The sequence below is a fragment of the Lissotriton helveticus genome, chromosome 8 (genome assembly GCF_964261635.1).
Source record: "Lissotriton helveticus chromosome 8, aLisHel1.1, whole genome shotgun sequence".
Lineage (NCBI taxonomy): Eukaryota > Metazoa > Chordata > Amphibia > Caudata > Salamandridae > Lissotriton > Lissotriton helveticus.
In genome coordinates, this window is record NC_136069.1 from 1314905261 (window position 1) to 1314928818 (window position 23558).

Genomic DNA, 23558 nt, shown 5'->3' on the forward strand with positions numbered 1-23558 from the left:
ATCCTGCATTTTCCAAAGAAGGAGGCTTAAGTAGAGATAGGAACTGAAATTTCTTGCCTACACTAGTTCAGTTACAAATTCTTTGAAGACATTTGAAAAAAAGAACTTGTTTAGTTGACCTGAATAATTACCACTACTTCTGTCAGACTTGAATGCTTTGTACTAAATACTATTTGATTCATAGAAACACTAAAAAATGGATCCACCTCAAATACAGCTTGCCAACTGCTACATGCCTATTAAGAGCCTCTTTCTAGAGCCTCCAGTTAATCGCACATTAGGACCAAGCAGTGTCTGCACCACATTTTGGATTACTCTTCTTTTGTAAAATTCTTGTGGACTTGGGGATTTGTCCTATGGAAATTTCTCCATGAATTGTTCGGTGGAATTAGTGTAGGACCAGGCCATGCTCGAGGGTGATAGGGCGCTTTACAAATACACATAACATAACAGGGAAAAAAGTTTGAAGAACAAGCTACTTATGGTCGGTAACACTCTTTCCAGTGAATGCTGTATCTAACCACAGGTTCCTCACCTTGCTAATTTCCCCAAGCCAGACTGGATCCGAAAAACTCAAAAGCCGTGCTACTGTGTGCCGGTAGGTGGCAACGTACAACTTCGAGTTGACACAGTTCAACTTCTGAAGTGATGAATGAAACCGCACATAAGGGCCTCCAACGCATGTTGACATCAGTTTCCGCACTCTCAGATGTGAAACACATCCATAAATTGAAGGAATCAGTGTGTAGATTTCTAGATTGGGAATGCTTTAATTGAAGAGGTCATACACAGACTAGGAAGATGGGAGAGTGTTGAGGTAGCTGTGGTTCGACAGAGTATCCACCAGAAAGAGCGCTATGGAAAGCAAAGTATCTTGTTCTTCTGATGGATACTTTTAGCTGCAGATACCTCATCTTGTGAATAGATATCAAAGCAGCACCTCTCACAGTGGTGGGTCTGTGAAATGGCTCAGGCTACGGAGAACAAAGCAGGAAAATGTCCAGCTGGACAAAACGGACTGTTGAGGAAGTAGGGTTTCATGAATGTGTCCATGGATACAAGTGTAGCCACCTGATAGATATCCAGGAAAGGCACTACAGGCAGCAATGCTTTTGTGGCTGCCTTGGTTCTGATAGAGTGAGCTCTTCGGCCTTCTAGAAGCTGCTTCTTAGTCAAATCATAGCAGATCCTAAATGCAATGCACTGCACTACCCATCAACAGATAGCCTGTTTCTGTACCACCTTGTGATTCTGCGAGTCAGACAATCCTGCATTTGATATCCGACCATGGGCAGTGGGGTTTGCCTGCAGGGCGTGGCCTGTGCATAGGCCTTGCATACAACCGAAACTGAGCACTGCCTTCAGACATTTGACAACCCCACCCACAAGCCAGGGGGTTCCCATGTCCTGTAATGGTGGTTGCAACATTTTTCTTCAACACATACCCTCAAGTTAAGTCAGTAAGTTTTGGATCCATGAATCCAGCTTTGAATTCACAGAACCAAAATAGAGGACAACAAAAAAAACAAGGTCTAGTCAGATTTGCTTTTTTGAAAAAAATAAATTGGGTTTCCAAGCCCTGGCTCGCAGACCATCAGCAGACTAATGGCCAAGATAGCTCTATCTTGATTGATAGTTCTCCTAAAGTTCAGGCCTACAAAACCACTTTTCTAACACTAATTTTTCCAAAACTACTGTATGAGCTTTACACCAAACCAAGCAAAAGCACTTCCTTGAGTAAAGTTCTATTTTTGAGCCAAGTGTAACATTATTCTGTTAAATTGTTTTTTCTGTATCAAAGAATGATGGATCCAATTAGCATTTATAAGGGGAATCTCATTTCTTTGATCTTCTGCCCCTTTATTTTGAACCCTGCTTGACTAATCAACACAAAACTTGCATGCTAAACCCAAACCTCGTTTTTATTTTTGGAAGTTGGGTGCAGAATGCTCAAATATCAGCAAAGTTAATAGGAGTAGTAGTAGTAAATTCTTTATTTAGATATAAAAAACATATCTTTAAAAGATTGCACAAACAACATTGTGTACAGATTTATAGATAAAAGATAATAAAAGAATAAAATGTACCATAAGTATGTTAGTTAAAAAACCTTTCAATTTGTAAATTAACTCTCCCCGTTATTGCAAGGTCTATTAAAGAGCAGGTTCCGTCTTAGCAATCAGCTATATGGCCTCAGAAATATCCATTTTATCTAGATTGCGATAAGCGTGCTGAATAAATTTGGACAAGTTTATATTTAGAACAATGTTATCTGGAGACAGAGCAGCGATAATGGCGTGCCTGCAGGTCCGAATACCAAGCCTGTTCCATTCTGGCTTGAGCAGGCATCGGCGTTGGAGATTGAATGAGGGACAGATGCAGAGCACGTGCAAGATTGTTTCTGTTGCTGACCCGCATCCTCTGCATGTTGTGTCTTCCTTCTTGCGACGCCAGGTGGGAAGATGTTGGAGAAAGCGCCAATCTACCAATCTTAGGGCAATCAGACAGCGCTTTAGATAAAGTGCAAATGTCGTGGAGAGGTAGGCCGCAGGGGTCAATCGTTTGTAGGAATTAACTACCGCCCAGGAGTGACTGCGTTTCGTGACAAGAGCTTTGTCTGAAGCCAGAGATTTCAGTCTTACGCTTTTTTTGATTATGGTTTTAAAGACAGTCTGACTGGGGTTGAGGGCCCAGAGATCGGCAGCTGACATTTGATGAATGTAATCATTCAAAAGGCACCCGAATGTTCCCCCTGGATTGGTCTCGTTTATTTCTTTCCATATTAGGGATTCTAGCGTGCCTGGTTCGGCCTGTCTTAATTTGTGACATAGCTTAAGGTAAGTACCGACGTTAGAGGCTTCATAGTTGGTTAATCCCAGTTCTAGTCTGATCTGAGCAGGGGAGGCAACACTCGGTAAATGAAGTACCTTCCTGTAGATTTTAGTTGTATATTTGTTAAGGGCGGTATTCATTTTGCCTTTAAAGGTCTCTATGCCATAAGAAAGCATTGGCCCGATTTTTGCTCTGAGAACTTCTAATAAAGGGGCAAAGGTTGGGCCTGAAAGTTTCTTTGATAACTTGGCTAAGGATACCACTAAAGCCGTAGTTTTAGCTTCAATCGCACTGCTTTGCTTTGAGAAGCTGCCCCTTGCGTCCAGATGGATGCCTAAATATTTATATGACTGGCCAATTGAAAGGCTTGTATTGTTAATTGACCAGCCACCGCCACTATGGTGTTTCTTGCCAAATGGGACTATCAGGGTTTTCCCCATGTTGATTTCTAGCTGGTTGTCAGACGTGTATTGTGATAATTCAGCAAGGAGCCTTTGTAACCCTACTCTAGTGAGGCTGAACAAGGCCAAATCGTCGGCGTATAAAAGGTTACATAATGCCGCACCTCCTATTTTGGGTGGATGGCTATTTACCTTGTCTAGAGTGCTTGACAGGTCGGCTATAAATAGGTTAAAGAGGAGTGGGGCCAGCACGCAACCCTGCTTGACACCGCGTGAAGTCATGATTTTTCGCGAGAGATGTGAGCCGGACCCTAGCTTCACTCGGACCCATGTATCAGAGTAGAGTTGAATAATTGGGTTCAATACTTAATTTGGAATGCCCCACTGAGTCAGTTTTTTCCAAAGGGCCGCTCTGGGCACTCTATCGAACGCTGCTTTAAAATCGACAAAGCAGCAGAAGACCATCCTGTTTGTTGATAAAGCTTTGTCGATTATGGTGGAAACTGCCAGTAAATTTGTCATAGTTCCTGAGTTGGCAACGAACCCTGTCTGGTTTAGAGGAATCAGATTGTGGTCCTTTGCCCATTGCCTTAGATCCTCCAGAATGAGTCCCGCAAAATGTTTTGCCTCTATGTCCAGTAGGGCAATTAGTCTATAGTTGTTGGGCATAGCTCGTGAGCCGGATTTGTAGATGGGATGAATTATTGCGCCCCACCATGAGTCCGGGATTGTCATTGTTCGCAAGGTGAAGTTAAAAAGATTCAGTAACACCATGGACCAAACAGGAATGTCCGATTTAAATAGCCTTTGTGGCAGGCCATTTGGGCCTGGTGCTCCATCTTGTCTCCCTTGTGTCACTACTTTGGTGACTTGTTCCTCTGTTAATGCGTATACAGGGGTAAGTCCCTGATTTGTATCCAAAGAGGTGTCCAGTGAGTCGTCTTCTGTAGTCCCGCGTCCCATGGATGGTCTGGAACTATCATGGTTATTTTGTGCCTGGAAGTGATCTGTTAGATATGTTACCCATTCTGCTTCCTGGATATTTGCAGAGCCAGAGTTTGTCAGGTTTAGGTGGGTGCGGTTAACAAGGGACCAACATTTCCTTGTGTTTTTTTGCTTGCTTTCCCACACCAATTTTATCCAGTATTGGTTTTCCTGAGCCTGTTTCTCTTGGGAGACTGCCCTCCTGAATGCTTTTTGGGCATGATGATATGTGGCAAGGAAGGCGCTGTTCCGAGGAAATTTTTAAATCAACCTCAGTGCGGTGTTCCTTGCTCTCTTTAGTGGTTTAATGGCGGCTGAGGTCTCGGCCCCTACTGGAGGCAGACGATTTGAGCTCTGAGCAGTCACAGGATATGAGTTGATCAAGTGGAGGCACAACTGCAACCATTTCCATATCGGGTTGGCTTCTTTGTCAAGACTGCCTGTTATGTAGTCCTTGCTTGCTTTTAGAACACTCTGACTGTTGGTTTCATTCCATTTAAGTCGCTTGAGGTTTTCCGTGTGAATTCCAATAATAATAATAATAATAAGAGCAGAAAAATAGCTTTTTCAATGAAAAGTTAGACATGATCATAACAGTCGCTGCCTCTATAATGTACTTATATATTTATATATCTAAAACCAAGATATTTACTAAGCTTATAGTTCGCTCAAGCTAACCTCAGAATAGAAGTCCTACTAATCTTAATTAAATGTCACAAAGTTAACAGTGTCACGGGTAACTGTAGCTGAAAGGTAAAAATGGGGAAGAAAAAGAAAGCAGAGATACAACAAAAGAAATTCAAGACAATCCATTATAATATACAACTAAACTATAACCCCTAATCTTGAGAAAGTACCCCAGAAATTAGTGGCTCCTCTATTCTCTGTTACCACGAGCATTAAGAACGAAACAAAACTAGGGTGACACAGCCAATAACCAGGGTTGGGAACCTGTATAAACACAAAATGCTCTACACCATGGTCCACGTATAGCTTTGCTGGGAATTCCACAGGGGAAACTAGGCCTTTGGCAACCATATCATCCTTCAGCAAATTCATGTTTCCTACACAGTGTCAGAGTTTAGATGTGGAAAACACAAGCATTGGGCTGTCATCCAATTTCGGTCTTTTTGCAGACTGCTGCACAAAGATTCCTTGTCCTCCTATCTGATGAGATGGAAGTCACCATCACTGTCCTTCCAGGTGTGCTGCCCCCTGGGCTATTGTCCCTTTTTCTCTGGGATGTGAGGGGGGTGGGGGGAGGGGGGAGGGGGAGGAAGGTATGCATGTTTCATAATTTGTTGAGCTTGTTCACCCTGTGGTTCAAACAATTTCCCACCTATTTTTTCCATCTCTTCTAACAGCGAGCCTGAAAGTAGCCAGAACAACACCCTCAACACCCAAAGGACTGCCCCTCTCCAAAGATTATCCAGAGTTCCCAAGTGTACTTTCAACTTTAGGATACTGTTGATTGAGCAAAGCCTTAAAAGTTGCTGAGTCCAAAACCATGGACTCAATCTCTGTCAGTCAAGAATCCACTGTATTCATCTAGTCAGTCGTTACATCCGTGCCCTGCTCCTCACTTTAAAAAAAAATGTAAACTTTATTCTAACCAACAGAGGCATACATTTAGTAATATCACAGTACAATAAGTTGATAATATCCTACGGAAGGCGGCAGTTTGACACATATGAGGCGATATAACGTATGATGGTACATATAGCTTTCTTGGTGTAGTTGAGATCAAAAGCGTGTGGAAGCAGAACGTTTCTGTGCACAAATATTGCACATCTTAAGATATACTGGCCCATGTTTGTCTACGCATAGTGCCTTGGTGTGGTCTGATCACTGTGATGCGCGAGGGGAGGTGCATGCGAGTCGGTGCTGTCACATTGGTGAAGATATGACATTAATGGGTCCCAGATATTGTGTGGGCGATTGGCTGGGGGCATTAGGTCCCAGTATGTGGACAATTGTGTTTGGCAGTACGTGGCGTCGGCAAGACACGTTTTTATCGATGGTGCTGGTTTGGGACCCCAGTGTATGGCCACCCTGTGTTTGGCCAGCAGCAACATCGCTCCTAATCGCTGGTTTATCAGTAGGAAAACTGTATGGTAGTCATGCAACATAGCTGTTAAGTCCTGCACTAATGCCACAGACATTTGAACCATAGGTTCTTGCCGAGGTAACAAAATTTGAGGCTTTTGCATAGGTTGATAATGCTCATAATACTCCTCTTCATCTTCTTGGTACTTTACATGAAATTGAGAGGGGCTTCGAGCTGGACTGAAAAGCCCATCATCTTAAGATTCCTCCAAAAAATGGCTAGGAGGTAAAGGAGATACATATGAATGGTTTTGGAAATAACCTCTCGTTGACGGGACCGTGGAAGACAACCTGCATGACAATACAGGTGTCAATTGCTAGGAAGAAAGAATTCCTTTTCCGTACAAGCGTCAACAAGATGACATGGATATAGTTGAAGTAGACATGACCGTCATCAATGTTGTTGTAGTCGTCATCGAGGCCGTTGATGGAAGAACCATTGATGCAATGGTCGTCGTCAACGGAGGAGGCGTTGACGATAGAGGAACCGTCGATGTCAATGATGTCATCGGCAGGAGAGAGGTCGACGGGGAAGAAACTGTTGTCAGCAGAGGTGCCATCGCCAGTGCCGTCAGCGAAGAGATTTTCGTCGACAATGGTACAGGCTTCGTCAATGGCTCCGTAGATGAAGAAAGCGTCGACCAAGGAGTGGTTTTTATCGTCGACGATGTCTTTTTCGACGACGAGGCTGTTCTGACAAACTCTGACTGAATTTTAGGCCGGTTAAAGGCAGCTTTCTAAGGTGTTTTGGAGGTACTTTTTTCTCCTTAGATGAGAATGTGAGCTTCCCTTTTTTAGAGGTAGAGTACATAGTCTCATGAAGGGACTTTTTAGATGACTTTCCAAGTCTCTCAGGAGATTCCTCAGATCTGTCCCTCTTCTTAACCAGCTGGACTGACGCCTGAGAACTACCACTGCCTTCATCCTCCAACACAACAGAGGATTTCGATTTTAGCTTCTCCAGCCAAATAAGCAATCCTACAGTCCTAAGTTGACTTTATGAGCAGTGTAAAGACAATAAATACACTCCTTGTGGATATCTTCAAAAATCAGTCTCTTTTTCCCACAAGAGCCACATGGTAAGAATAAACCTTTTTTAGAAGTATCAGACACATTGTACTAACAAAACCCAAGAAAAGTAGCAAAAACTGAGCAGAGCTCAGGGAGACTTCCCTGTCACATGACGTGCAGTAGAACATCTGAGGGACTTTCCTCTGTGTGGAGTATTCTAGAGGGTGCTAGAGCCTTATTGGCTGTGATTCAACTTTGGTTCTTTTTACAAAAGGACAAGGATGAGCTACTAAAGTGACTGTACAGTCCATTATAGCCTATTGTAATATGTTTTACTTCTGTTATATATATTTATTTCATTTTACCGTGAGACTCCCAACTAGACGGCAGGGATGATTAAAGCATGTGAATCTATGAAAGATCCAATACTGGATAAGTATCATAACCACAGGTAACCTGGCATTCAGATAATGCCGCCTGTAAAACTGAACCCTTGCCAGCAGCAAGAACATGAAATCACACTTGTGATCCGTAAAATAAAATGTGATTGTTAGCCCACTGGTGTGTGTGTGTGTGTGTGTATGTATGTATGTATGTGTGTATGTATGTATGTATGTATATATATATATACATATATATATATATATATATATATATATATATTATCACCATACCACACTTGCCATCAAAGAAGGCGCTGACTCCGTGTATCTCAATTCAAACGATTTATTTTTCAATCAGTTTCTGCTCAGACGCGTTTCGGCGGCTTACTCCCGCCTTGTTCACTAACATCTGACCATTTTACTGTGCGCTATATATACACATCCTTCATGTCATGGGTTTCAATTAACAACACTAATTTGGCATTACTTGTTGCTATGGTAACATGGTTCCACCCTTGTAGTGACGTGGTCAGTTACACGACTCAGCACATTAACTCCATGGCAGTCTGTTTTCACTTGCTTCCACGTCAAATCCCATATTAGTTTAAAACATTACATCCATGTCTTAAAATTGCATTTTACAAGAGCGTAAAATAATCTGTATCCGCACTGGTGGTCACAAAAACACTTTACATTAGTCAATCGTTATTACGATGATGTTTGTTTACATGTCCCCGTTTTTCCTTGTGTATGTATGCACTCTCATTTGACATGATTCGCTGTCTAGCTGTGGGAGTATATATATGATAAGTACTAAAAAGAAAATTAGATACATGCCTTAAAAAGACTTGTAATATCTAACCTTAAGGAGAAAAACATATGCAAGAACAGCGTAAGACAATAATACGAAGACCTTCTTATCCTAAAAAATCATCTACTATGTACTGCAGGACTGAAAACAGCCATAACCGTTTCAGGCTGTGCCTCTCAGACAGTGTAAAGCATTGAGTTTACACCACTGTGTTCCAAGATTGAACAAGGGAATTACCTATGTCCTCCAAGAGAGGGGGGAGCCACGAACCCATGTATTCCAAACAATACAATAATGGTGTTAAGAAATCGAAACATCCATAATACATATGCTGTCTCCTCAAGAAAAGAACTGAAACTGCACTAAATACCCTGGTTAATAAAAACCATACAAGAGTGAAAGGTAGCACGGAAGAAAAATAATGTCAATGAGTCCACCATAATGACCCCTAAAGGGCATATAATATAGTACAAGAAGGACCAATCTAATAGCAACCAAACAGACTACATAAGTAGTTCACATACAAGCTATACATTAGCCAACCAATAGACGTATACCATAAATGGTTTGAATTCTTGAGACTAAGCTCATCAGAGTAAAATAGAAGAACAGAACAGCTATGCAGGTGCAAGGACCAACCTGAGATAAAACAAATAGTCAAATCAGGAGTCAAACACTCTCTCAGTAAAAAAGAAGTAGTGCTTAAAACTTCAACACCACAAGGCACCAAAACAGAGGAGGCAGTAAATAAACCTTTACCCAACTTAAAGATCCACGACCGTGGATGTATAAAAGGTAAGTAAAAGACCTGAAAAGGCCACACTGCAGACGACCAGCAATGAGGTGTTGTAAAGCTGAATCGCGCGGCTGCCAAACTAACACCATCAAAGGTCACACTGACCTGAACAGACCAAAGGAACCTCGACTCCCACAACAAAGGGTGTTTGTAAAGAGCAATAGAACGGACTATGGCTCCATTAATAGAATCAGTGGTGTAAAAATGAAGACTGAGTCAACTCAGGCAAAAAGGAGGGAAACCCAAACAGGGTACCCCCCCCCCCCGCTTTCCCCCCCTTCCCCCTCCCCCCCAAGCCCTGCAAATTGAAAAGGGAAGGACTGGACCCACCCAGACTAGCCTCAAACTTGGATAGGGCTGCATCACCTTAGGCTCCAAAATGATGAACCCCATCAAATGGCATGTTAATTAAGACAGACTGGATAGCTTCAGCAAACCCAGACGCCCGAGCCATGCGTGTCGGCGCAATGCCACAGCAGCCGCCACGGCCCGCCCAATGGAGTCAGTGGAATCCATTCCACACTTGATGAGCAGTCTGTCTGCCTGACCGCCATCTGAAATTAACTGATGCAACTCGCCCCAGTTAGCCTTAGGGAACAAGGTTAAAAGTTGGTCCAAAGTCTCCCACAAGGTATGGAGAAAACGTCTGAGGACGCAGACAGTATTATTGGAGCGTAAAGCTGCACTAGTTGTGGAAAAATTCCACTTCCTGCAAGAATCCTGTTACCTGGACTCCTTATCACGGGGAGAATGAGGGTGGTTCTCCATCTCAGGGGACGCCATAATGCCTGGACTACGAAGCTATGGTGGGTCGGCTCCCGAACAATGCAAGCGGGGTCACAGTATGTGTGGGCAATAATGCGGTACACTGGCACACCTGACTCAGGTTTTGCCCATGCCCCAATAAAATGTCAGTAAGGGCCTCACAAAAAGTGAGCACCAGCTCAATCCCCGACTGGCTGGGATAAAGGACCTCAATAAGAGGGTTGTATCCTTTTCCACAGTAGGCAGAGTGAGATGCAAGACATCAGCCACTCCCCTCAAAATCTCTGCCAAAGAGGAGCTGGCTTTCGAGGTAAGGCCAGGAGGTGACAAAAGAGAGGAAGCAGTGGACAAATCTAGCCTGATCGCTTCATTCTAGCTTTGCAATTCAGCTGTCCAACCCAGAACGGGTCACTGGCTGCTCCAAGGGAGTCATTTCCTCCCAACCTTCCCCTAACATGTCTTGTGGATCCTCCACAGAAATGACCGGAGCCACAAAAGGCTCCATAAACAATGCCCACCTGGGAAGGAGGAGAGACCTCAGCCGGTATCTGTGAAGATATCCGGAGTCGCACGAAGCAGACTCTACAGTGCACACAGATTCCAGCTTGGAGTCTACCAGCACCATAACGGCCAGAGTCGACCAACGCCATCGATGGCCCTGAAGGACTGTGCGTCGGTGCCTCAGAGTCTGGAACTGTCCCAAGGGTGAACCCGCCGGCAATGACGCAGTTATGGCGCCTATGACCTCCTTGGGGCCCGCAGGCGCTCCAGAGGGAGAGGAGGGCCAAGAGACCAGATGGAGAGCTTCATAGTATTTCTGCATCAGCTTCTAGGTCGCCTCGGCTCCAGGGAAAAACGGGAGGCTCAGTTGTGACGCCAGAGCGGGTGTCTCAGCACTAGGGTGAGAGACACCTTCATGATCCACATCGCGAGTCGAAGATGCCATAGAGGGTCGAGCCTTCGACCTCTTGTAACGCCGCTTACTGTGTGATGTTGACGGAGACTGGGAACATTGCAGTTGACCACAGAGAGAAGAGCGATGCTTCCGGGAATGACCTCTGGCCCCGGAGGAAGACCGATGACATGAGCTGGAAGTCTGCGACAACTGCACCGCCAGAAGCTTCATGCGCCGCTGCCGAAGCACCACCGGCTTAAACCGCTGACAGGTGTCACACTCGTCGGCGTTGTGGTGCTTGCCCAGGCAACACATACAGATAGTGTGGGTCAGTACCTGACATTTTGCAAGCACAGGACCCAAAAGACTTAAACCAAGAGGGCTTAGAGCACACTATTTCAGACGAAAACAAATTGTTACAGCAGGCAGAAAAACTGCCAGAGATACGCTTATCTGGATCCGCGTTGCAGCCCAGAAAAGAAGAAACTATTTTCTGCGCAACGGAGGAGACTTGTATAGCTCTACTGATGTCATGACCGGAGTCAACGTCGTCACAAAGCCATGCGACGCCATCCGCATGTATACTGCTGAAGAATTTCCGGATACAGACTGGCGCCTGGGAAGAATCCAAAAGTTAAGGAATTTGCGGCAAGAGGTCTCAATCAGATGCTCCTATATAAAAACTTTAAAAGCCAGGTATCATGCAAGCCACTTTAAAAGATCAGAAATGGTTGGCAGGCAGTCTTTCCATTCAACGTGCAATATTCTGTTACCAAAAATTACTTGCTAGAATGAATGGAAATGCATCTTCTATACTGAAAATAGAGGATTCCCTCCACCAAAGCAAGAACACAATAAGTAGAAAGAACATTGGGAGTAAATGCAAGTGTCTTGAAGTTCGAGAACACTCGTTCAATGATGCACGCAGTAAGGATCTAACACTTGGCCTGATATAGTGCACTGCAAACTCGCCATCAGAGGAGTTTCCATTTGGGCGATTTGGAGGCTACAACTGATCACTTTCTGATTTTGCAATTGATATATAGGATTCAATAACTAGGCCATTAGTCTTAAAGTAGTTACAGGTAGTGGGCTATTATATCATTAACTGAAACAAATTTCAAAACACTGAAACCTATTTGTATGAGCAGTGCATGTATACAGCAGGACAGCAGTCTTTAGTAAATAAAATAGGATTATTGTAAATAACGAAAGATAGAACTCTAAGAACTCTAACATGCAACTCCATACACCAAGGAGAAAAATTATAAAATGATGTCATTCTGTAAAATCAGCTACGAAGTGTGACAGAAGCAGCAAACTTGGAGAAAATTAAAACAAGGAATATTTGCCAAAACAGATTTACTTTTTCTTCTTAAGTAGCAGTATTTCTCTCCGCTCCTTACCAGCAGGATTACTACCAAGGCCCAAGCTACTTATCAGATTAGCCCAATCACTGTCAATAAAGACCAATGATCTGTGTACATTGGAAAGCTCAATACGAGTGAGCTATATATGAGATTTAAGAAGCTCAAAACCTTTTATACTGCCTCTTTATTGCTTCTTGCAAAGGTTTAAAAAATATCTTGAGATGGAGTCATTGATACTTATGTAGTGGAAACACTTTGAAAAAAGCGATAAAGAGCTCCGGATACCAACCACAAGGACTTAATCTTAATGTTTATCTACTTTGAAAACTTTAGGGACCTGTGTGGAAATAGACACAAGGAAATCAGCCAAAACAATGAACTGGAGAGGACACAATTGTATGTGGATTCGAATATATCCCTTTTGACCGACTTGCAAATCTACAGCAGAAAGCCACACAACATGTAGATTGTTTGACACTGGTCATATGCTAAACAAGATACACAGCATGGTTAGAAGTGGGATTCTGACCATCAATAAAGCAGTATTCAGACTTTTTAGAATGCTGGGGTTGAGTTATAACTCTTATTACCTAGGAAGTATGTTTCTTAGATCTGAGAGTACACTTTTTTGCTTAATTAAGTCACCATACTGAACACCAGGTACTTAATTTTATTTTCATGGAAATATTCATTGAGTGAAGCATTGTTTTAATAATGTGAACCTAGAACACCCTCTACTTGTGCATCTTGGCCTTTCCTATTTTGTTCCACTTTGTCTTTTCTAATGGGAATTCTACATTACTTTATTATATTCTGAAGATAATGTCTACCATTGTCCTTTACCAAAACTCCCTCTCGGGACGCTCTCTTACTCCTACTTACCACTGTCAACACCTATCACTCAAGTCGTCTTTCTAAAGCTCTCAGGACCAGCCAGATCATCCCACTCCTAAATAAGCCTGCACTAGACCCTGATTGATGATCTCATCAGCTATCAGCCCATCACTCACCTACCATTCAGGGGCAAGATCACTGAAAAAGCAGTCTATGTCAAACCCCAAGATCACATCAATGTTAACCATCTCCTGCACGACTACCAGTCTGACTTCAGATCACACTGCAGCATGAACACAGCTATTTTACACATCAAAAGCAATGACCACATCTGTCATCATCTGTTGACCACAGATGATGATGACCCCCTCCCTCCTGATATTGCTGGCCCTCTCAGATGTCTTCGACATAGTCAACCATCCTACCCTCATATGCACCTAGGAGTCTCAAATGGGATTCACTGGGAATGTCCTTCACTGGTTCTCCTCTTACCTTTCCAACCAACACCAGTTTGTTCACATGGGCACGTCCAGGTTACAAAAGATCCCTATCACCTGTGGATTCCCCTACGGTTCCACGTCTCCTGTAATCATCAACATTTAAATGGAGCTGCCTCGTGCTCTACTCACAGGAAACAGCAGTAAAATTTAGAAAATGTGCTAATGATACACAACTCTACTTGCAAATCTAGCGCTTTGAAAGATCCATAGCCTCAAAGACTGCTTGCACATTTCTTGGAGTTCCACCCCCTTACCTGAAGCTCAACTCAACCAAGACAGAATTCCCGTTATTTTTCAGGAACAATAAAAAAGATACAATACAAACCAGGCTCTATGACATGGACCCTGACGCCTTCAAACCCCAACTTTCACTGAATGCTATGTCACTTGGATTCACCTTGGACACCAACCTTACCCTCAAGGAACACATTGGCAAAAGAAAATAAAGAGAACCTGGTATAAGCTCTCGCTTCTAAAGAATGAAGTTGTTACTTCCATATAGATACTTCTAAACTGATGTTCAAGCCGTCATGCTCTCGTACCTAGATGGTGGTAATGCCCTACTACATAACCTTCCTGATTCTATGCTGGGCATCCTAAAAGCAGCAGTATGAAAAAATATGATCACATCGCCCACTACCCCCGCGCCCTCCTGATGGAACTCCATTGGCTCTTCTTAGCAGCTCTCACCATCTTCAAAACCAGCTGCATCATTTACTAGGAAGTCACAACTTGCTCCCCTATTTTGCAGACAACCTCAGCATCTCTGAGTGGATGAAGGAATTTATATAGCGCATGGCTACTCAGGAGTGTGCTGGCACTAGTGTGCGTACAGAGGAGGTGAAGACCTTGGAGGCTAAAGAGGTATGCTTTCAGTTGTTCGAAAAGCTGCTCATTGGGCGTATTTATGAGAGGCACAAGAAGGCAATTCCAGATAGAGTTCACACGCACTGAAAATGACGGACCCCCATGTCTAATTCTTTTAGAACGAGGGACCGCAATCAGTTAAGCTTTTCCTGAACAGAGCGTCCTGCTAGGAGAGTACAGATGGATTCTCTTTTTTAGGTATTGAGGGCACGGTGAGCAAGAAGTAGGGCTTTGAAGGTGATTCTTTTGCTTACTGGTAACCAGTGTAGATGCTTTAGAGATGAAGATGTGGAAGTGCGTGTAGAAAGACAGAATAAGAGACGTGTTCTGCACTACTTGCAAACGCTGAATCAAGAAGGCAGGAAGGCCTAGTTTTCTGGGCTTCCCAGGGTAAGAGAGCCGGGAATTTCTTTTAGGCCTTCAATATCCCAAACTACACATTTACTAAAGTGGAGATTCAGCCCTTTAAAGAAAGCTGGTCATCAATTACAACCCCAAGAGTTCTTCCAGATCTCATGGGCGGCGGTGGGGAGTCGGGGAGGGGGGCGGGGCCTAAGGACCATCCCCATGCCAACAGCCAGACCAACCAGGAGACTGTTGTGGCCTAAAAAGGAAGATTTCTGTCTTATCCTGGTTGTATTATAAAAGATTTATTTTCAGCCAGTGGATAACCATCTTCATACAGGCTGAGAAAGGGTCTCTAGCCCCATCTGAAACGCCCTGTTAAGTAAAGAGAAGCTGGGTATCATCGGCATAGGAAATAATGCTGATACCATATGACTCCACTAGAAAACCAATCAGGCCATGTAAACATTAAACCGCGTAGGGCTTAATGCTGACCCTTGGCGCACTCCATACTTACGAGGTTTTGCATTAGAACAGTATGGTTTCATTTATACCAACTGTTCTCTGTCAGCCAGAAAGGAGAAGAGCCATTTCAAGGCTTCTGCTCCCTGTCCGATGTCTGCTAGACGTGACAAACCGTGTTGAATGCTGCCAAAAGTTCCAATAAGATGCAGGCAGCATCTGGGCCTGCTCCAATGTCAACTTAATGGAATCTGATATTTCTAACAGGGCTGTTTCACTACTATGGCTTAGACAAAAGCCAGACAGCGGAGGTTGGAGAAGGTTGATGATTTCAATAAACTCCAAAAGTTGTTGGTTGATATCAGATTCGAAGATTTTGGAATCCCGTGGACGGAGGGAAATGGGTCAAAAGTTTAAAAGGACCGTGCTGTCAGAAGTAGGCTTTTACAAAAGGGGAATGACACTGGCCTTTTTTCCTCATAACAGGAACAATACCCATCTGAAGGGAAGAGAAAAAGAGCTGGAGGTAAGTTGGACAAATACTCTCACTGGTCTGTCTCAGGATAGAAAGAAGGCATGGATTTAGTGGAGAGCCCAATTTACAGTTCATAAAACATTATTAGCTGCTACTTTTCCGGAGGTATGAATTTTAAAAGTGTACATTTAGGGTGGGGAGCCATAGTCAGGGGGAAAACATCTCCAGGAACATCCAAAGTTGGGGATGATAAGTTAGCCTATATTTTGATAATTTTGTTTTTTTAAATCCAAATCACTTAACCTATGGCATATGGTTGAATTAGCTTCAAGGGCCGTAGATCGTCTTTTAGGGTCCATAAAATGAGAGACAATCTTAAAAATATCTATTGGACTGTTGTTAGCATCACTTATCCTCTGAGAGTAGAAGATACTGCCTGTTGCTTTGAAATTATTGTGATATTTACTTGGTGCTGTTTGTAGGCTAGCTTATCTATATCCGGATGATGTCTCCAGACTCTTTCTAGTCTTTTGCAATTCTTTCTTTCAATGGAGACCTCAGGGGCAAAGCAAGGGGCAGATGGCGCAAGCCTCTGTCCCCCTTTAGCTTTAACTGGGGCTAACACATCTGCGGTTGTGGACAGCCATTGGTTCTCTGTTATGGCATCCTTACTGGTTTCTCCAGCGAGTACTGGTCTAGAGAGTTCTATTCTTTCCTAAAACCTGAAAATCGGCACTTTGCGGAAAGCACTGACAAGCGAGGCGATCTCTAATAAGGATTTTGCTAAAGCATCCCCAGCAATGCTCACATGGAGATTATAGTCACCAAGGACTGTAAAGGTTGCAAAATTTACTATGTTGTGAGTTATTGCCTGGTCAAATGATGTAACAAATTCTCGAGCGTAACCTTGGGGACGGAATATTAGAACACCAGCAAAAGACAAACTAGCTGATGGGGATAAACAGAAGCCCAACAATTCTGTCACCATTAAGTTGTCTAGTGAAAATGTGGAACATCTGAGATTGTTTATATGGGCAATGGCAAGCCCCCCTCCACCCGTTTTACCCAGTCTATCATGATGCATGCACACAGTTTTCGGGAAACGCTAATTCAATATCTGAAGATGTATCTTCTTTCATCCAAGTTTGTCACATTAGGACATCAAGTTACAGATCAGGTAAAAGGTAAGAAATGTCAAGTGCATGTTTATGCAAAGAGAGGATATTAATAAGCCCTGCGGTAATCTTGGTATGGAACTTCGCTGTACTAATACCACCCACAGTGCCACTATACTTAAATTGCAAGGAGGTGTTACAGTTAATACATGACACAGAGTCGGTACACCGTGATAGAACCAATTTACAGGTGGACTTATTTAAGGCCAAGAGTTCTGCCGCAGAATATTTAAAACACATGAGGTGTTCGATATTCGAGCCAGCATTTCTGCTAGTAGGACTTAGACTGGCACAGAGGGGCTTACCTTTGGCGTGCCAGCGGTGTGCCTGCTGCACACACCCGTGACATGGCTGCAATTTTATGTGCTTGGCTCATGCAAACACTAGAGCGCTGCCTCAATGTAATGGTGCCTCTACAAAGCCCAGTCTCTGGTGGTTCTTGGCACACTATCAGCCAGGACACAATCTGACAGCAGACTAAGAAGTGTAAAGAACAAATAAGACCACAAGCTGTTTCCATTCATGCACCTATGATATGTAAGAACATGGCTGTATCAAACAGGACAGCTCCAACTTTGCTTCAATTTAGCAAAGTGTAGGAAGACTCACCTCTGCATAGAAAACTACATCACAATGCATTTCTCACCCCCAAACCAGCTTCCTCTCCTATAACTCATTGCTTGTCTTTGACCATATACAGTGCTCCAGTGCATTTTGGCTAGGTTCATGCTATAGAAATACCATTTACACACATACATATATAGTGTTGTACCATTTTAATTGCTTCTGTATCAGAAGTTTGCTAGGATCAGGCTCTACTTCTTGAGGCACAAAATGAGGCTGAATCTCTGCTCTTCAAAAACATCTAAGGCCATTGCAATTACTCAATAAGAACCACAAAGGAAAAACAAAATATAGTCAAAACTGGGAGTGCCAGACTTCTAAACTCACAATGTACTTCGTGATGGCAACAAGACAGTGTATATTAATAAACTTCTAATTACACACATGACAACAAACCATTGATTTGTAGTGGGTTAAGTGCAGTTCTTAATGGGACCTTAGGTTACATCTTGTTCTGGGACAGAGATTGAAAGCTAAGGTGCCATCTAGAATCAGGAAATATTTGAAGCTGTGGACCTGCCATAAGACAGAATATGTCCGACATGAATATTGTTTTGTTTCTCTTGTATAAATCCAAGTTGTTTCTGTCATCAGTAAGCAACTGATGGACACCATACAAGTGTTCACATTACATGGAAGAATACATATTTAGGAAAATAAAAAGGCTTCCTTATGAGACATGTAAAGCTATTTGTTAACGCCATTTATTTCTACAATGAGATTTTTAAAAATGAACACTTTCCCATTACCAACAATCACAGTGGGTTTCACTGCTCTTGTACACACCCATTGGCTGATCTGAGTTCCAGATGTTGATGAAATGATTATGGAATATGCAACCTACTTCTTCTGTTCCGTTATCTTTGTTTTAAAATTGGTGTGCATGATCTAATAGCAGAGGCGGAAACAAGATTCCAGAAAGCAGTAACATTCAGCCATCAGCAGACAAAAAGTCAAAGATAAGAAAAAGTTTGCAAATATTATGAAATGCATTACCTCACAAGATGATGATTGAGTGCGGTAACTTGGTACTATCTTAAAGGTAATACTCCCCCGCATTTCCCTCTAGAAGAAAAAAAAAGTTGCCTTACACGTGAAAAAACCCGAAAAGTCAAATTCCTCATGCACAAAACTGATCTTTGCAGATAACATATTTACTCTGAATTTAGATGCAAGGAATAGTCATAAAAGAGAGTTTATACAAGGACTACACATAAAAAACAACGGAAAAGGCAATATTGTATAGCTACTGGGTTGTGGATAGCATCTCTTATACAAAGGGATGATCAAAAGGAAAGTATTAATAATGCTTACACACTATTTAATTTCAACACTACACTTTTTCATGAAGTTTTTCCAATTTGATTATTTGAAGTGATGTTTTCAGCATGAAATTAAGAAATGACTTGTGCAATAATGATCAATTTATGTTTCAGAAAGATGTGTGTATTTTAGATGATGCTTGCACAGACAGCACATTTTCACATCTCAACTACAGCTGCAATTCACTTAGTACAGTCTCAACTGGCAAGGCACAGCCAAGGCAGGCAGAACTACAGCATCCCAGAGGTGTGGTGTCATAACACAAATGTATAGTCTCAAATGCTATGGGTAGCTTAAAATACACAACATGTTCAGTTTCCTAAAGTAGCATCACAAAGGGCAATATAGCTTTCAAGTGACTCCCTTTCAAATTTGACACAGTAAGCCAATTTTAGCTTTTCATCCAACATCCCTTTGCAAGCTTGGGCCTATAATATTTCAAATCGTATATCCCTCACCTTAAGACTATCACAGGCTCGAGATTGCATCAGGGAACTTCCCCCACCAATGACTCCCATGCCCCAGAAGTGAAGGTACGAAATGTATATAGGTGCCACCCCAGCATGCTGACATCTGTGCCTTTGTTTCTGTGTACTTCAACACAAATTCGGTTCTCAACTCCTAACTTTGACAATTATCTGATAATTCCTAAAAAGTACAACATTTTCAGGCAGTGTGTTAGGGTTGATACGTTCCCTAAAGATGCTGGATTCAAGCTGTGCAGCAAATGACAGTTTAGAGTGTGTACTATGTATGTCTTGTTGCTGAGCTCTGGTCTGGATTGGTCTCATAGTCCTGTGAGGAATGTGTCTTCGTTCACCCGAAGGAGTTAAAATAACAGGAGGCAAAATGATACATCACTAAACAGTTGTACTCAAAACTGCTGTCTCACTCCTACTCAGTCATCGGGTCACACTCAGTAAAGGGGACCATCACGAACTTCTGTTCTCAGTCGAAGTCTTCAAGTAAGTAAAAAACACGCTATGATTGCAAGAAAGCCAACCAGGACCAGACGCCCATCCCTCCACTCAAAATCAGTTGAGTAGTTATGTGGGCAACAGTTGGAAGGCTCCTTGTCTCAAGTGTCATACGATTCTGATCCTGTGCCAGAGATGGTCTTGGTGAACCCTGAATTCTATGGGCCATTGTGGAACCTGCAGCAAATTGCTTTTCGCGTTTCAGGGAACTGCAGGGATACCACTTTGGCTTTAAGGTTTATGCCAGTGTCTCCTTCCATGTTAGGTCTGACTCTGCCAGTGGCAGATCTTATCCAGACACCAACTCTGACCCCCAAACCACAGTTAGCCCATACCAGCTCTATGTTGTACTATAATACGCTGGACTTCTTATTTGGCTGTGATTCTACTGCGGTACAGGGCCTACAAAATAAACAAGTCACTGACCATCAAAAATACTATTTCTGGCGGACACTCCATATAACTGTAGATTTCTCTCCTTCAAAATATTTCCCAGGCACCAGAATGGACCAATAAATGTTTGCAGTAGTGCTCCTGCGCACCGCCATGTTTACTGTGTTAGACCCTGGAAGTGACAGAGCGGAGCCGCTTATAGGTGCCGCCCCTGGACGCTGATAGCAGGTTTTTGCTAGACTTTCGGCACCCTCATACGCAAAGCACAAACAACTAGAGCTATCAGTTTGCAGGTCTCTAATTTGGGCCCTTTTTAAATAGTAAAAATAGGCCATTCAACAGACTGGGAAGATGGAACAGCAGTGAGGAATCTGCAGTTAGAGAACCACCATAAAAAGTTTTTCTTAGGATATGGAACGTCTGCTGCATACTTCTAACGAACAAGTAACTTACCTTCGGTAACGCTTTTTCTGGTGGATACAGTATCTGCCTGTGGATTCCTCACCTTGTGAATATCCCCCTGCGTCAGCAACGTTCGGAAAATTCTTTTGTAGCACGCCGGCGTGGACGAAGTCACAGGAGCACGGCATCGCGCACGACTCCGACTGACGTCACTGACTCCTTATTAGGCCTACGTCAGCGTGATGACATCAGTTCCGCCCTTTTTTCCATGCCTTCGAGGCACCCGGACGGACCAATGATAGTAGACATATACATATACAATGTACCCAGTACATAATTTCCAAAAATACACACATAGTGTGAAGATAATGCATGAAAAACACCATATATAACATATATATATATATATATATAAACACATCAATGCATTTAAACATTGTCATAAACTCAGACATAGAAGAGTGGACAATGGTGAGGTGGGTGGGCATGTGAGGAATCTAAAGGTAGATACTGTATCCACCAGAAAAAGCGTTACCGAAGGTAAGTAACTTGTTCTTCTGATGGATACATCTGCCAGTGGATTCCTCACCTTGTGAATAGATTCCCACAGCAGTCCCCACTCCCGGAGGAGGGTGTCCACTCTTCTATACCAGAAAATCTTGGAGGACAGAGCGCGCAAAATGGCCATCCCTCCTCATCTCGCTATCCAAGCAGTAATGCTTTGCAAAAGTGTGGAGGGAGGCCCATGTCGCCGCTCTACAAATGTCCTCTACAGGTACACCTCTAGACAAAGCAGATGTTGATGACTTTGCTCTAGTAGAATAAGCCCTTATACCTTCTGGAGGTTCCTTACCAGCCAGGGCATAGCAGATTTTGATGCATAGTATGATCTATCTTGAGAGTGTGCGCTTGTGCACAGCTCTTCCTTTTTTGCAGCCAGCAAATCCAACAAAGAGCTGGTCATCCACTCGATAGTCCTATCAATATAAAAGCTCACCGCCCTTTTGGGGTCCAGACGGTGAAGTCGCTCCTCCTCCTTGGAAGGGTGAGGGGGAGGATAGAAGGTAGGAAGGGTAATGGACTGTCCTAGATGGAAGGGAGTTACCACCTTAGGCAGAAAAGCAGCCCTGGTCCTAAGAACCATTCGTTCAGCATGAATGGTCAAGAACGGGGGCTTTGAACTAAGAGCTTGAAGCTCACTTACCCTCCTTGCCGAGGTAATTGCGACAAGAAAAACAGTCTTAAAAGACAAAAGTCTCAAAAGACACCCGTGTAAAGGTTCAAACGGAGAACCCATTAAATATGTAAGAACCAGGTTCAAGTCCCATTGAGGCACAATAAAGGGAGTAGGAGGAAACTTATTTGTTAAACCCTTTAAAAATCTCAATACATATCACGCAGGGATACGGAATAACCAAACCCCACATGTACCAATACTTCCAACTCCGCCATTGGCTCCTGAATCCGGAGTGTGCCCCCCTGGTCGGTCGGCGGATGACATCATTCGAACACTGGCTGGTGTCGAAGGACTAGGATAAACACCTTATCTCAGAGCTCTACAAGATGTTATCCCCCGAGGCCGACCCAGTTAAGACGGCGGGGCAGAGACGCTGGGAGTCGGAACTCGGTAGGACACTCTCGCCCAAAGAATGGGGATTTATATACTACAGAGCAGCACACACCACTCGCAATACTAATGCCAGGGAATCTGCGGTGAAATTGGCCATCTACTGGCATCTTACTCCAGCACGACTCAATCAGGGCAACCCTCTCCGAAGCGCGCTGTGTTGGAGGGGCTGTGGCGAAAGGGGCACTCTAACCCATCTCCTGTGGGACTGCCGCGAACTGCAGGGGTACTGGAAAGCAGTTTTAGATGACATAGACTCCACATTTGCAACGGAAATCCCACGCTTCCCAGCATACACAATCCTAGGACTGCCCAATGCGCTCACATTTCCCTTGCAATCACCTCGTGGCAAGCAGATGGGCATTGCCATGCAAGCGGCGTCGCAACACGTCCTGTCACTATGGGGCTCTACCACATTACCCACCCACACTGGCTGGCTACACAAACTGTGGTTCACGTTAGGCATGGAGCGTATCCAGGCCACTTACACACACAGCTGACTCATTCCAGAAAACATGGCAACCGCTCCTGTCACTCCTGTCCAGAGAATTTCATGAAATCACATGCCCGAAATATCTCCGCATCTTGCAGCTCACGGACCAACCACGAGACCCAACACGAACCTGTACATCTTGATGCACACACACCCGGAGGTGCTCTGATTGAAGCTTTGGACAACAGGCATACTGGTCGGGGAGGAGGGAGGGGGGTGAAGTTGGGTTTTGGGGGGGGGGTTGGGTTTTTCTTACTGTTTTGTTCGATTACCACTCTCGTGTGGCTCCCTTCCCGAAATATGGGCAACGCACCTCGGCATGGTTTATTTGCTTCTTTGTTGATTCATGGAGAAGACATGTATGTCTGTCTCGCTCGCCATATCTGCCTCCTGCATATATACTGCATTGCATTGCCTGTCCTTTTTGCTCTTAAAAATTCAATAAAAATACATTTGAAAGTAAAAATCTCAATACAACAGGAGATTTAAACAAAGATGGTTGATCCGGTAAACAGATAAAGGCCGATAAAGCTGATAGATATCCCTTTACCGTAGCTACAGCAAAACCTTGCTGCGCCAATGAAAGAGCAAATTGAAGTATTTCTGACAAACGAGCTCTCAAAGGATCAACAGAATTCTCCCCACACCGGGATACAAATTTAGACCACCTATCAGAATAGATTGACTTGGTGGAGTCACGCCTGGCC

The 23558-nt window shown here is 43.5% G+C and overlaps 1 protein-coding gene across 8 annotated transcripts in view; it reads right to left on the bottom strand.

Annotated features, from left to right (window-relative positions):
- Positions 1-23558, bottom strand: part of CASK (calcium/calmodulin dependent serine protein kinase) — a 1268764-nt gene that overhangs the window by 245061 nt on the left and 1000145 nt on the right. For all 8 annotated transcript variants that reach the window (XM_078658296.1, XM_078658298.1, XM_078658303.1 and 5 more), the window contains one exon: positions 18633-18701. In XM_078658296.1, the coding sequence (XP_078514422.1) occupies positions 18633-18701 (69 nt within the window). The remainder of the gene's footprint in view (positions 1-18632; positions 18702-23558) is intronic.